Below are 14,204 nucleotides of genomic sequence, written 5' to 3'. Positions count from 1 at the left end.
AACAACTACAAACAGCATTTTTTTGGTGGGTAGCCTTGAACATATTTCTCACTTGTCTTCCAGTCCTCCCTCACTCTTTTTGGACCGAGAGAGAAATCCTAGTCAAGCCTGAGACTGTCCTTGCCTAAAGTCCACAGCTGTCCAAAAAAAATCTATTTGACAGTTGGAAATTTTGGCTGGTTTCTTTCTCCTCTTCCTCCCTCTCCCTATTCTACTCTATGAATAATGGGTCTATTAACATTGTCCTCGTTGAGATCAGCTAACTGAGTTCAGATATGAATCTGGGACCTCTTGCTTCATATGATTCTGCTACTGGCAAAGGAATTATTGCCACAAAAAAGGATTTTGGAAATTGTGGGGGCAATTCTCCCAAAAATGCTGAACTGTAGAGAAAACTGATCTAGATCGTGATTGTTTTTTCAGTGCAACTTCAGACCCGAATCTCCCCATTCTGTGCAATGCAGAGGTCACTATCGTGAATATCGTTAAAAACCTGGGGGTGCAGGGCAGGGCCTATTCACACCAGAGTCTGACAGCTCTGGAACTCAGCACATGCACCATGGCCCCGATCTATCAGTCTCCCCGTTCGCTGCCAGTCCGGAGCCCCCACAGTGCTGCCTCTCCTCCTTCCCCCCGCCCTCCCCTTTGTCCAGGAGCACCCTGCTCTGCAGCCCTCCCCGCCACCCAGCAGTGGCGATCCACTGTCCCATCCTCGGGGTGTGGGGGCGGGGGATGTGATTTTCCCCTCCTGTCTTCACTCCGGTGGGGTCTCCCACTAGTTCCCCAAACACAGGGAGCTATCCCACCGGAGTGAAATATTCCTGGCAGGTTGGGAGATGCCGTTGAGCCTGGGAAGTTCCGTCTAGGCCTGATAATGACATTTAAAATAGATTAAAAATACATTTAAAACAAATTACTTACTCTCTTCCTGCCAGTTTCCAGTGAGGTTCCCATTGAGCCTGTTCTCTGGCTCGGGAAAATATACACGAATCCCACGAAATGACTGACACACACACCTCCCAATCTGACCTGGATTTACGGGTCGTGATGAGAGGATCGACCCCTGTGTTTTATCTTTATACTGTTGCACGTTGATAATGCAATCCTGATCGGTGTGGGTTCAAATGTGAGCCCATCATGCCTGGGCTATTCTCTTGTCTTTCACATCACCTCCACTTGGCTCAGAATTAACATCAGCTGTGCAGCCACTTATGTCATTGTTCACACAGGGCCTTCTAGTTCGCAACATTATTAAAAACTGTTTGATAAAGTGCCACATAATAGGCTTTTTGTGAAGCTGAAGCTGAGGCTCATGGGATAAAAGGAACAGTGGTATTATTGATATGAAGTTGAATGATAGGGACCAAATGGTGGTTGTTTTCCAGATTGAAAATATGGAGTGAAGTTTCCCAGGGGTCAGTATTAGACTGCTTTTCTTGATCTATTGATCTAGACTCGGATGAACAGGGTACAATTTCAAGATTTGCACATGACACAAAATTTGAGGAGGACTGTGATTGACCTCAAGAGGATTATGGTGGCTATTGGAATGGACAGACAGATGGCAGAAGAAAGTTAGTCGAGAGTAGTGTGAAGGAGAGACAACATGAAATAGCAGGAATAGAGGGAACTGGGCTGCATGTGTACAAATAATTGAAACTGGTACAACTAATGAAGAAATGATTAATAAGCCATTTGGGATCCTGGGCTTTATAATTAATGTCATAGAAAACAAAAGCAATTAAACTGTGGAGATTTTTTTATAAAGTGCTGGTTTGGCCTCAACTGCAGTAGTGTGTCCAATTCTGGATATCACTGTTTAAGAAAGATAGGTGTAAGAGAAAGAGAAGAAAAAATTCACAGGGTTGAGAGATGTTAGTTACATGGATAGATTGTAGAAATTGCGATTGTTCTCTAAGTTGCAGAATTTGTGTTCCTTCATTGTCATTGGCCACAAGTCTGGATGGTATATGACTTGGAGGAAAATTTATAGAATGGCATTCCAAAATAATTTACTTTCCTACTCTTTTTTTTTCACCTGATGAAGGAGCAATGCTCTGAAAATTCATGCTACCAAATAAACCTGTTGGACTTTAACCTGGTGTTATGAAACAACTTACTATGCCTAGTCTTTTAAGGCAGTAGAGTTGGTAGATTTGGAAGAAAACTTAGCGAGTCAGTGCACTGTAGCTTGGTAGATACTGCAGCAGTAGGTACCACGTTGTAGCTGCCCTGATACAGACAAGTGGAGCATATTCCATCACACCAGATTTTCACATTGTTTTAGAGGCTTTCAGGAATCAAGAGGAGTCACTCACTGTAGAATGTCCAGCCTCTAACCTGCTTTTGCAGCCACAGTATTTATGTGGCAGCTGCAAGCCACTAAGAAGCCAGGTCAAGGACAAATAAGCCTCAGCAAAACTTAATCCTCTAGCTCCTACTGAAATGTTTCCTGACCCAGAGAGGAAGAGAGATAAAGATGGAGGGAATGCAGAAAATTTCCCTCTTCCTCATTGAACCTAAAATCAATTTTTTATTGAATGTGATGCTTTTCTTTCCCTCCACGATTATGCTGTTCTCTTTTATCTCTGTTCGCTAAATGGAAATGATGTTCTGGTTTTCAAGATATATTTGGTTGAAATAAATTGAATAGATCTAATCTGCCTGTGTGCCTCACTGCAACAACCAAAGCTAAAGGAAGACAGCATGCATGGAGGAGAAAGAACCTACATCAAAAAAATACAAAATGCATCTTAAAACTTAAATCTAATTATTATTAACAATGTGATATGCAACACAGCCCTTTCTGCTCTAATGAGCGTAATTAGGTTGTGAAAATTTATGATCGCCTGCGTAGTAGTTAATCTTTTTAATAATGTTCAGCATGCTCAGTTAAACATGCTGCCTCCAAGTGAAATTGATTGTTGAGGAAAAACTGTTCTCTAATTTAGTAAATTTTAAAAGGATGGGAGAAAAAGGTCAAATGGGATACCAGTACGATGGCTGAGACCCTAAACTCTCTCCCCTGGATCCTGGAAGCAAGTCTAGTCCGGACTAATAGGGTGACAGTTCCTTCTATGGTGTCATACATGAACTGATTTTAAGCATTCCGATTCGTAGGAGTTTGGATCTATAATCATTGTCCCCACTCTGCCTCTTATTGATACATTCACCCAAGTAACAGGATGGTGGAAACAATGCCACACTGGTATGGTTAACCCTCATGAGATTGGGACTAGGGCACATTGTAGAGGCAGAGAAGAGGGAGCTTACCTGACTAGGGTATACTTGATGCTAAACTTGAGAGAGAAAATGGTAAGAGCTTTATTTCAAAGCGAATTCCTGCAACATAACCTCAGTAAAACCTAATAACTTAGATGAAATGGAGTTTTGCTCTCACTTCCCTTGTCTGTAAGAAGAGAAGACAGGCAGATCACTTCTAAACCTTTGCCAATGTTGTTTGGTACAAAAGGTCTTTAGCAACTACACCTTGCCAGGTTACATGGCCTTTGACACATATTGTACTTTATACAATCGTGCAACTTAGAACAGGAAACTCTAAGTAGGTGCCTTTTTCCTGAGCTTGTACCCAATGACACATAATTGTTTTTACAGTTTGGATCTTCAAAGAAGGTATTTTATCCTGTTGCCCATATGGAGATCCAGATGTAGTGCCCTGCTCACTGGAGTGACTGTGCTTGCCCTGATAAGCCAGCTTTCCACTCCCATTTGGAACAGGTTGTTGAGCAGTAATGTAGGCCTGCATTCTGTAAGGATAGGCAGCTGGCTTTGATAATGGAAAGTGACTGTGTGAGGCCGTGCCAGCACTCTGCAATCACATGGGAGGCCTACCAAATGCTGATATTCTTAGCAGAATTCTGAACAGATTCCCCTTTGTTTAAAAAAAGACATAATTTAACTTGAGCTCTTTTAAGATTTTGGTTCTGTTTCAGTTAATTTAACTTGTAAAAGCAGATAAAGTGCAATATCTTGCAAGAAATACAACCTTACGACTGTTAATCAGATCTGAGCTATGCAAAAAGCTCAGGCTGTTTCACAAAGTGAAAAATGCACATTTGTTGGTTTATTAATTACAGGATGTGGGTGGCTTACACATGCTCACAGGTACCCTGTGTCCTGTTTCTCAGGTGACTTTCCAAGTCCATAAATGAGATTAGATTATTTACGCAGCCCTATTCAATGACTGTTCAGTGAGGCCAAAAGTTTGTAGCAGAGATGGCAAAGAATGACTCTGAAAGCCCATGTTAATTTTTTAAGCAGTGTTTGAGGAGGGTTTATCTTCAGCATAGCTGGTAGCTTATAAAGCGAGGCAGGGAAACTTGTCTTCACTTAAAATGCAACCTGTAATCCTGAACCCTATCTTCTGTTCTATTTATTTTGTGCTGCGTTGTCCCAATCCCTCCCCCATCACCACCAACACCATCGCTCCCTAATACTTCAAAATATATTCTATTCCCAAATTATTTTCATAGAATCTTGCAGTACACTCAATATCTGTCAGCTGTTCAATTTAGTCCCTTACTTTAGCTTTGTCCCAGTGAACCCAGTAATTAATTATCTTCAGCTAAATGTCCAAATGCTTGATACAAGTTCCTATGCAATCAGATTCCAATAGGCTTCCACTCAATAGCTATAATTTACAACCTATCAATGGGTTTTTCTTCATTGGTTAATTTTTTTCTCCTGCTTTATAACCTAATCTAAAAATTCTGCTGTAGAGCATGTTTACTTTGGGCACCAGTTGCAATTATAAAATTTCAATGCTTAAAAAAAGGAACAAATTAGTGGCAATTTTTTCTTCTCTCAACATTCAAGCTTCTAGTCGCATTAAAGCAAGTGGTTATTGTGTTGTCCATCAGATTTTTGAAGGAGATTAGACAGGGGGGTGATGCAGGGAGTGGTCTTCCAGCTGGAAGATAGCACAGAAGCAATTCAAGGTTCCAGTTTTCTGATTACGTTGAGGCTGGCCGCATTTGTTTGGATTGCTAGTCATTATCCTGTTGTGGTTGATGGCGGGGCCTGTACACGCTGCTCATGCTCCCTTTTGTTGCTCCTAATTTTGTTTCCCAATTGCTGATTTTTTTATTCTTTTGTTTTACTTCTCAATGTAATTGCCCAGTTGAACCAGTTGATGCACGGCCAGCACCAGACAGAGGACTGACCACTCGACCAGGTATCTATTTGCTTGGCTTTTGCCTAATGCTGATTTTTGTGGCTTGAATTAATATTTTTGGTTCCATTTTTACTCTTAAATTGCTTACCTCATTTCAATTTGCACAAATATAATGCCCAAATGAGAGATTGAGGGATGATTAATCTCTCTTTGCTGAGGAATTTGATGGTTTATTTTCTTCTTCTCTCCCCATCTTTTTTTCCCCTTTGTCTCTTTTTTGCCCTCACCTCCCACCTTTATAAGAGCCTGCAGTGTTGGGTTTTCTGTTGATGTCCTATTGTAGTTGAAGGATGAGGGCAGAGAGAGGACAGAATTTATTTTTTCTGGCCCTAATGCAAGGTTTTGCTAAGTTACAACTGCAACAGCAATGCCCCTCATCTCTCTAAGTGCTATTTGTTTATCAGTCCAGAGTGAGTTTCATCTCTCTCTCTCCTTTCCCTAGCCCTGGAATTCAAGTTCAGTTATAGCATTTCTTTCCTTAGCTGAGCACAACTAACTTGACACCGGAAACATTCTTAATTTTGTGGTCAGTTGCACATTCCCATTGCAAAGTTAAGGAAAAAAGCCCTTAACGGTTTTGTATATACACAGGTTCTGGACTCACTGGTATTAAGACAGAGGAAATAGCTGAAGTAAAGATGGAGACTGAATTCCGACAGGACTCTGGGTATGAGGTCCATCATCAGAAGCTGGTGAGTGAATTGCTAGCATGGACTGCGATTAAGTATTTGAAAGGCATTCCTAATAATTTTGGAACGTCAGTTCAATGAGGGGTAACTTAATCTTGAAATAGTACAGTTAATGCAAGGTGGCAGATATGCCTGGATCCCCTTGCTATAACTGACCAAACCACTGTGAATTATCTGGTGATGTGGCCCACAAAAGCTCAAGCAACTTGTTCTATTTGCACTTATTCCTCCCTTTATGCTGTTCGATTTGTGGTTGAAGATTTAGAAAATGGTATTTTTGAGAGTCGTGCTGTTTTAGTAGACAAACACTGAGTTAGATTTCTAAGTCAGTGAGTTTATGATGTTACAGATTAGTGGCAATACATGGTAACCACCAAGTAAGGAGTATGACCACACATACCACTTTGTTGCCTGGGTGCAGCTGTAAAACATTTAAGAAGCTACCATCATTCATGGCATCCATCCTTGACCACTTAATTAGTGCACCTGCCACTGGATTCTGTATTCACCCTGACTATCCAATGCACATGGCTGCTCTATATGCAATCTGCAGGATGCACTGCAGCAACCCAGCAAGGTTACTTCAGTAGCACATTCCTCTCTTGCAACTTCCATCATTGAGAAGGGAACACATCAAATCTCTCATCATCCTGAATTAGAATATTTGGCATTTCAATCTCATTTAATTGGACTGAATGTAACACATCCAAGTTTATTGGTGATACAAAGCTAGATCATCATGCAAGCAATGAGGAGTATGGAAAGAGACTGAAAAGGGACATAAACTGGTTAAGTGGTTAAGCAAGAAGGTTAAAATGGATTGTAATTTCAGGAAGTCTGCAGTAATAGGGGTGATGAGTGAATATAACTTCATTCAAGGTAGGATACAGGCAACAGAATTTTGGATATCCCCAAATTTTGGCGGGTAGAATATGAGAGGCCAGCCAGCATTCTGTTGGAATGGCCAAGAGGTAACAAAGTACTTTGAGTTCATCCAAAACCATACTGCCTGTGTCCTATCAAAATTCATACCAAGTCCACATTACTCCTGGGCTTGTTAATCTACATTGGCTCCCAGTGTGGATCAAATCTCTCATTCTTGTTTCCAGATTCCTCCATGGCCTTGCCCTTCCCTTTCTTTATCATCTCCTCCAGCTCCATCTCATCCCTCCTTCAATTCCAGCTTTCCAGATTTCCATTGATTCACCAGTGACAGATGTTCCTTTACTTGTCAAGGCCCCTGTGCTGGAAATCCCTCCCTAAATCTCTCTGCCACTGTCCTTTTTTGGCCAAAATTTGGGCAAGACAGAAAACCTGATGGACCATTTAAAGGTCTGTTGAGTCGGGTGGGAATTTCCGATCTTAGGGTGCACAATTGGAGAATCTGGTCCTATATCTTCTCCTTTAACATTCTCTTCAAAACTCTTTGATAAAGCTTTTAGTTGTCTGAGATAAAATCTTCATATGTGGCTTGGTATTAAGTTTTATCTAATAACATTGCTGTGAAATATTTTTGGACAATTATCCACTTTGGTAGGAAGACTGAAAGAGTAAATTTTTTTTAATGGGTTACACAGAAGGATTTGGGGGATTCTTGTACACAAAACATAACTCACGTTATCTACCAATTTTTTGCCCACTCAATTAATTTGCCCAATCAATATCCCTTTGCAAAGTCTTTGTATTCTCCTCACAACATGCTTTCCTAACAAAATTGTACTGTTCCAGTTTTCCTACCAAAGTGAATTTAAAGGCATTAAATAAATGCAAGGTTGGTTCGTGACCCTATTGAAAAAAGAACTAAAAAAAGATGCTTTCCTTCCATTTTTGTCAGTCCTGTTAAGCTTTTAAAAATTGCAGAGACAGTGAAGAAAACATTTCTGATATCTGAAGTATAAAATGTTGTTACTCCCTGCATTAGTGCTTACTGTTCCAATTCATTCCAGTTTGAAGCAATAGGGGTTTTTCTTTAAGCTATTTACAGGTACCAGATGGGAACCCTGCAGGCAAATGGTTAAATTGGGTGCCCTAGTGTTAATTTTGATAATTAAACTGGCTGTCAAATTCTGCAGTGAATCCAAAATAGGCATGATCACATGCTTTTTATTTTAAGAAGCAAGTATTCTAAATGCCTTGGCACAGTTGAGAATAATTGCAATCGTGTGTGGTGGGGGGTGCCTGTGTGTGTGTGTCTCTCATTATTCATGTGTCTCTGTTGTGTGCCCTGTGGTGTTGGGGGGTTTGAGGGCATGTGTGTATGTGGGGCGTGTGGGTGTCAAGGGCGTATAGGTGTCTCTGTCTTTCAAAGATTGCCCTTATTTGACAACCAGCCCAAGTAGGGTGAGTAATGAGAATCCTCGCCATTTTAAAAGAATACCTCAGCTTGTGTATACAGTAATTGAATTCCTAGGCAATATGGTAAACATTCAGATCTGCACATGCATAGTACTGTTTAAATAAACTCAAACTGCAATCTTGTGGTTTTGTGAAATTTCACAACAGGTCTCAAAAGATTAAATATCCTGCATGGTTGAGACTTAATGCAACAAAGACAAGCAGCTGTTTTGCTAATATCTGTTGCAATGTGCTATCACATGAATGTTGTGCAGGAAGTGTTAAGTTTGGGTTATATCAATGTGCAATTATTCTCCGTAGGTGTTTTTCCCAGAGGATGTTGGATCAAATAAAGGAGCTATCATTGGTCTCATGGTTGGAGGCGTCGTCATAGCAACAGTGATTGTCATCACTCTGGTGATGCTGAAAAAGAAGCAGTATACATCTATCCATCATGGAGTTGTTGAGGTAGGTAATTATTTACCAACCATTTAAACTCAAGTAATCAGTGGAAGATCTACCTTCGGTACTGCCTGTTTTTACATTGCACTTTGATCCCACTTTTCCAATGTTCTCCCGCCTTTGTCTGAAATTTTTAATTTATTGCTTAACTATCAGTTTCTCTGCTTGTTCTCTGCCCAAATAACAATTAGTCATGTGCAAATGATTTGTGCTGGCAAGCAAAGTCTCATTACTCTGATCAGCTCAGGAGCTCGCATTGTCACTCCCTCCAGGGCTTTTAATGTAAAAATGCAGCCTGAAGATAGAAAATAGCACTAATCGTGGTAAGTGTAAGAATTAGTTGCAGGATGTCACACTCCCAGTTACTTGGCCCATTTCTATGTGAGCCTTAATGGTGAGTGTTGTTTTACTGCAGACATGAGGCTGAGCAAGTAATGTGAATTTGTTTCAACAATTAACTAACTAATCATTGGTCCCTGCAAATGATTGGCTTTGTAAATCTTTTTGTATTCCAAGTTTACACCCTCCTGATACCCTGCTGTGATACAGTATCATCTGCTGTCTCTCCATCTAATGCTTTACATAATTTCTGAAGTGTGAGCCTGAACTATGTGTTAGGAAGCTATCCAACTTTATGATGCTAACATCTTATGATGCTAACATAAACATACTTTCACTATAAAGTGACATTGAATTTACAGCACAAACAGGCCATTCAGCCCAAAAGCTTTACACTCCACACAAGTTACCTCCTCCGGTGGTCCAGTTGGAAAGGAGGCGTGCTACAGGAACCCAGGCTTACTAGTCAGCTTTCTGTTTTTCCTCACTTGCTTGGAGTCCTGTGGTCAGTTATACTGCAACCTTACTGCTCCCTTCCCCCTCAGAACTACTGTCACCCCAACTAATATCAACCATCTGTTAGAGTAAGGAATTAATTTAGGATCTTGCTACTTGGCTAAGTGCCACATCAGGCAATACATTATCATACTATTAACAGGCAGCGTTGGGGATTGTGTAGAAAGCATGAATAAATGAATACAAATGCAATGGATCAATTGGAAAGTTCAGTACTCTAACCCCATACATCAGTGCTGGGCTTTCTCAAATTACAACAGCCCTGCTGACTTCACTCTAGTGAAATCCTGCAGAATGGATGGTAAAACAATGCAGCAGGTTCGCACAGTGGCATTGTTTTAGTACTTTTATATTACGTATAGATCTTAGAGAAATAAAATTGTTTTCTTTGCATTTTCTGTTAGTTCCCAACAATGTTCAATGCAATTGAGACGCTTCAATTTACCAAACACTTCGAAATGTTTTTTCATATTTATCTCAATCCTCTGTGTCTCTGTTTTAATGTTGTTTTTAAGTTGTCAAGCACACAGATGTCTCCATGAAGGCTGCTTATTATCATCAAGCCATGCCCAAGCAATTGGGAAGGGATAACCATGTTAGCATTCTCAAGTGGGTCACCCTTGGAGAGTGCAAACCTTTCCCTTAAGAAAACATGAACATAACTCCATGAAGACCTTGAGTTTGATGTCCAATAATGACCAAGTACTTGAAACTCAAGTGCTATTTCTTAAATTAAATTATTACTAGCTTGGAAGTATTGATTTGCTTCAAGGACCACCAGTTCGCCTGTTACATTTGATCTTCCTTCATCAGCCGTGGCACAGTTAGTAGCAATTAAAAGGCTATAGGCTTGAATTCAGTTCCAACGATTTGAGCACATAATCCAAACTGATGCTCCCAACGTAATACTAAGGGAGTATTGCACCTCCTGAGAAGCTGCCTTTCAGATGAGTCCTTATAACAGCAACCCCTCCAGTGAAGGTGAAAGATCCCAGGCCACTATTTTGAAGAGGTGTTCTCCCTGGTGTTCCAGCCAATGTTTATCCCACAGCTGGAAATAGCTGATATAATTATCATCACATTGCTGCTTGTGGGATTTTCCTGTGTGCAAATTGGCTTTCATGTTTGTTACATTACACCAGTGACTACAATTCATAATGTACTTCATAGGCTGTAAAACATTCTGTAATATTGAAAGTATTGCAAAATAAATGCAAGCCTTTTTTTCTTATTTTAATAGCAGCTCTTTTATCCTTGACTTTCATGATCTTGTGTACCAGGAGTTAACTACCTTGAGTAACGTACTTTGAAGCTAGAAATTCAAAAACATTCTGAAATCGCTGTCTGTGACCCAGTTTGTAAGACCAATAATAAGGTTGGGGTTTAAGTCCTGATTGTTATTAACAATTAAGGCTGTGTTAATGTATCTGCAGCCCCAAAGCAGTTTTCAGCCCCTCCAACACAGATGGGCATGTGTAAGAAGGTACACTTTGCAAGTAGTCATACTGAATAACTTAACCAGAATGCAATTTCCAACCAGCTCCCTTGGCTTGGCTAGTGAGGCAAGATATAATCAGATAATTGTCCGTGAACCCTGTTGGAAAGCAACTGAGGGGGGATCTAATAGAGGTATGTGAGATTATGAAGGGTATAGATAGAGTAAACAGAGGTAAGCTATTTCCTATGTTAGAGACACACAGTACGAGGGGCCATGGGCTTAAGGTGAGGGGGGAGAGGTATAACACGGATATTAGAGGGAGGTTTTTCACACAGAGGGTAGTGGGGGTATGGAATGCTCTGCCAAGTAAGGTGGTGGAGGCAGGCACGCTGGAGTTGTTTAAGAGTACCTTAGACAGGCACATGAGTGGGTTGGAGTTGGGAGGATATAGGAGATTGTTTTAAATAAGGTTCATTAGCATTGGGACGTCCCTGGTAATGTAAAAGGATATGGTATGATAATAATGTTTTTTCTCTTTTAATTCACAGGTTTTAAGTTGGTCCGCTTTGTTGTCCAACGAGGGGCATACGCGCGATGAGTCGTACTTGGGCTGCTCTTGAATGTTTGAGATTGGCCTAGTGCTTCATGTCGTTAGTGTGTGCTTAAACTGGACCAGATGCTGGGCAACACGACAGCTCAGTGACTATCACTTTTTGCTGTGCAGACACATGGATTTGGGCTAGTGTCTGTGGGAGTTTGCGCATTCTCCCCGTGCTTGCGTGGGTTTTCTCCGGGTGCTCCGGTTTCCTCCCACACCCCAAAGATGTGCTATTAGGCTGATTGGCAGTAATAAATTGTCCCTAAATTAGTTTCCCTCAATGTGGATTGCCATAAAACAATAGATAAGGGTCATGGGTGGAGGGGGGGGATCTGGTAATGTTAAAATGGTGGCGTGGGCTCGTTGGGCCGAAAGACCTGTTTCCCAGGCTGTTTTTGTTCTTTGTTCAAGCTTCTGGATGTACCGGCTCAGTTGTACCGTCATTCGTGATCAGTCAACGCTCACAATTGGGGGTATGGCTACTAGGCAGGTCAACTGGATAATGGTTGACAGCAATGGTACGCCAGGACAGTCAGTGTCTTCAGGAAGAGGGAGTGTGGACTAACAAAAGGAAAGAGAGTGGGGTTAGAATCTGCTCAAAATGTTGAACATTTTAACTTCAAAATTACTTTGCTACAGTCTATACATGTGTTACCAACTGTTTATGCAATTTGAATGCATAAAAATTGAATCAACAGCCTATAAGCAAATAGCACAGACCAGAGCTGGGTGCAGTGCAGTTCCTCAATATTGTGTGATGCATTATGCAATCTTTATTAAATATTGGCAAAATTGTACAATTCTTGTCTCTTATCCCCAGGTCGATGCCGCTGTAACCCCAGAGGAACGCCACCTCTCAAAGATGCAGCAAAATGGATACGAGAATCCAACATACAAGTTCTTTGAACAGATGCAAAACTAAAGCGTGCTCGTGCATCCGTTCTAAACAGTAGTATAATCTCCCGAGCTGGACAGCATATGAAAGCTTCTACTGTGTGGTGTTCAGTTTGCCCGAGACACTCCGTGTACCATTATTCTGCTCATTCTCGCCTTTTTTGAACAGCTGTGCTGTAACACAAGTAGATGCCTGAACTGGAAGAAGCGAAAATTAAGAAACAAACACAAATGTATTCTTGATGAGCATTTTAACTGTTTCACTACATGATTATTAATGAATGTTTTTTGTGAATTGTTAGGATTTCTCTGTACTTAGTGCATGATGATGATATTTGTCTCCTACCCAATTGCTATTTATCATGTAGTTTGTTAGCAGGTTGTACTGTAATCTTGTGATTTTGTGCAGATTATGAAGTTCTTCTTAAATTGAGACATGCTTTAACATATTTGTGCTGCAATCGGTGGGGAGGGATTATTGGGTGCTTCTGTCTTGGTTTAAACTGCTTCGCAGGTGAGCGGATACCATGCTGGTTTGGTATTTCTTTTTTGAGGTGGGTGGGTGGGAGGGCTGGAATAGGGCAGTGAGATGAGAAAAAGCAGGCTTACTATGCAGTAAAATTGTAGTGTTAGTGTTGATTATTCCAGGTAACACAACAGAACTTTTTTTTTCTTTGCAAGAGAGCTGCTGTTAAACCGAATCTTCTTTGATGCTGTACAGTGTCTGTGAGCTACAGAATAAAGGAAATGTCTGGTCCCTTGTGCCTGTGTTTTGTGTACCAATTTCAGCGTTGTTTACTTGGGATCTTTTACTCATGTTACTCTTTGATTCTTTTTCTGAATGTAACTGTGTTAGTTGTGTCCCTGTGGCTTGCATACCCCCGTGATAGAGCAAGCAGCTTCATGGGGACATGCTTGAAACAGATGTATATACTGAGATGTGCTCTCAGTGGTAAGATGGGTTGTACAGATGTAGCTTTAAGAATGGCTTTCTACAATGTATTACATAAATAAATTTAACACGATTCTTAATGAACTGTGGTTTGAATACTGTTTTTTTTAAACACTTACAATTTGTGTGCAGTGGAGGATGTTTGTGCTGCGGAATGGCAACGGCAGTAGGTTATTTTTGCTCATTCGTTGCATGAGCTTCACTGGTAAGACCATTTATTACCCATCACTAATCATCATTGAAGCCACTGATGAACCATCTTGAACTGCCACTGCAGTTCATGTGGTGTCGAGAGAGAGTCTCAAGATTTTGAGCCAGTGACAGTGAAGAAGAGTCATTATAGTTCCATGATGGTGTATGACATGGAAACTTGCAGCCAGTGGTTTCCCGTGCTTATGCTGCTCTTGTTCCTCCAAGTTACTGTTTTGGAAGGTGTGTTGAAGGAACCTTGATAAATTGCTGCAATGCAGATTGTAAATGGCACACAATGCTGCCACTTTGTGCTGATAGTAGAGGTGTTTAAGTTAGTTGATGTAGTGCTAATCAAATAAGCTGCTTTGTCTGGATGGTGTTGAATTTCTTGTGTGTTGTTTGAAGTACACTCATCCAGTGGACAGTATTCCATCACCCTCCTGATCAGTTCCTTGTACATGGTGGAAAAGTTTTGGGGTGCCAGGAATGTTTCTCACTGCAGAAACCTCAACCTCTGAGCTCCACTTACTGGCACAGTATTTGCGTAATCAATGGTAAACCCTTCAGAATACTGATATTAAGGGGGATTCAATTTT

The 14,204-nt window shown here is 40.9% G+C and overlaps 1 protein-coding gene across 2 annotated transcripts in view; it reads left to right on the top strand.

The window, feature by feature from the left end:
* The window catches only part of LOC145353057 (amyloid-beta precursor protein-like), a 200,281-nt gene extending 186,781 nt beyond the window's left edge, over positions 1-13,500 (top strand). For both annotated transcript variants that reach the window (XM_080203396.1, XM_080203395.1), the window contains 4 exons: positions 5,141-5,194; positions 5,786-5,886; positions 8,539-8,685; positions 12,391-13,500. In XM_080203396.1, coding sequence (XP_080059522.1) covers positions 5,141-5,194; positions 5,786-5,886; positions 8,539-8,685; positions 12,391-12,492 — 404 coding nt within the window. In that variant the 3' untranslated portion in view covers positions 12,493-13,500. The remainder of the gene's footprint in view (positions 1-5,140; positions 5,195-5,785; positions 5,887-8,538; positions 8,686-12,390) is intronic.
* Positions 13,501-14,204: the final 704 nt, after the last annotated feature.

Source organism: Carcharhinus amblyrhynchos, chromosome 15 (genome assembly GCF_965287045.1).
Source record: "Carcharhinus amblyrhynchos chromosome 15, sCarAmb.v2.hapA, whole genome shotgun sequence".
NCBI classification, from domain to species: domain Eukaryota; kingdom Metazoa; phylum Chordata; class Chondrichthyes; order Carcharhiniformes; family Carcharhinidae; genus Carcharhinus; species Carcharhinus amblyrhynchos.
This window is presented reverse-complemented; position numbering and strand designations above follow the sequence as displayed.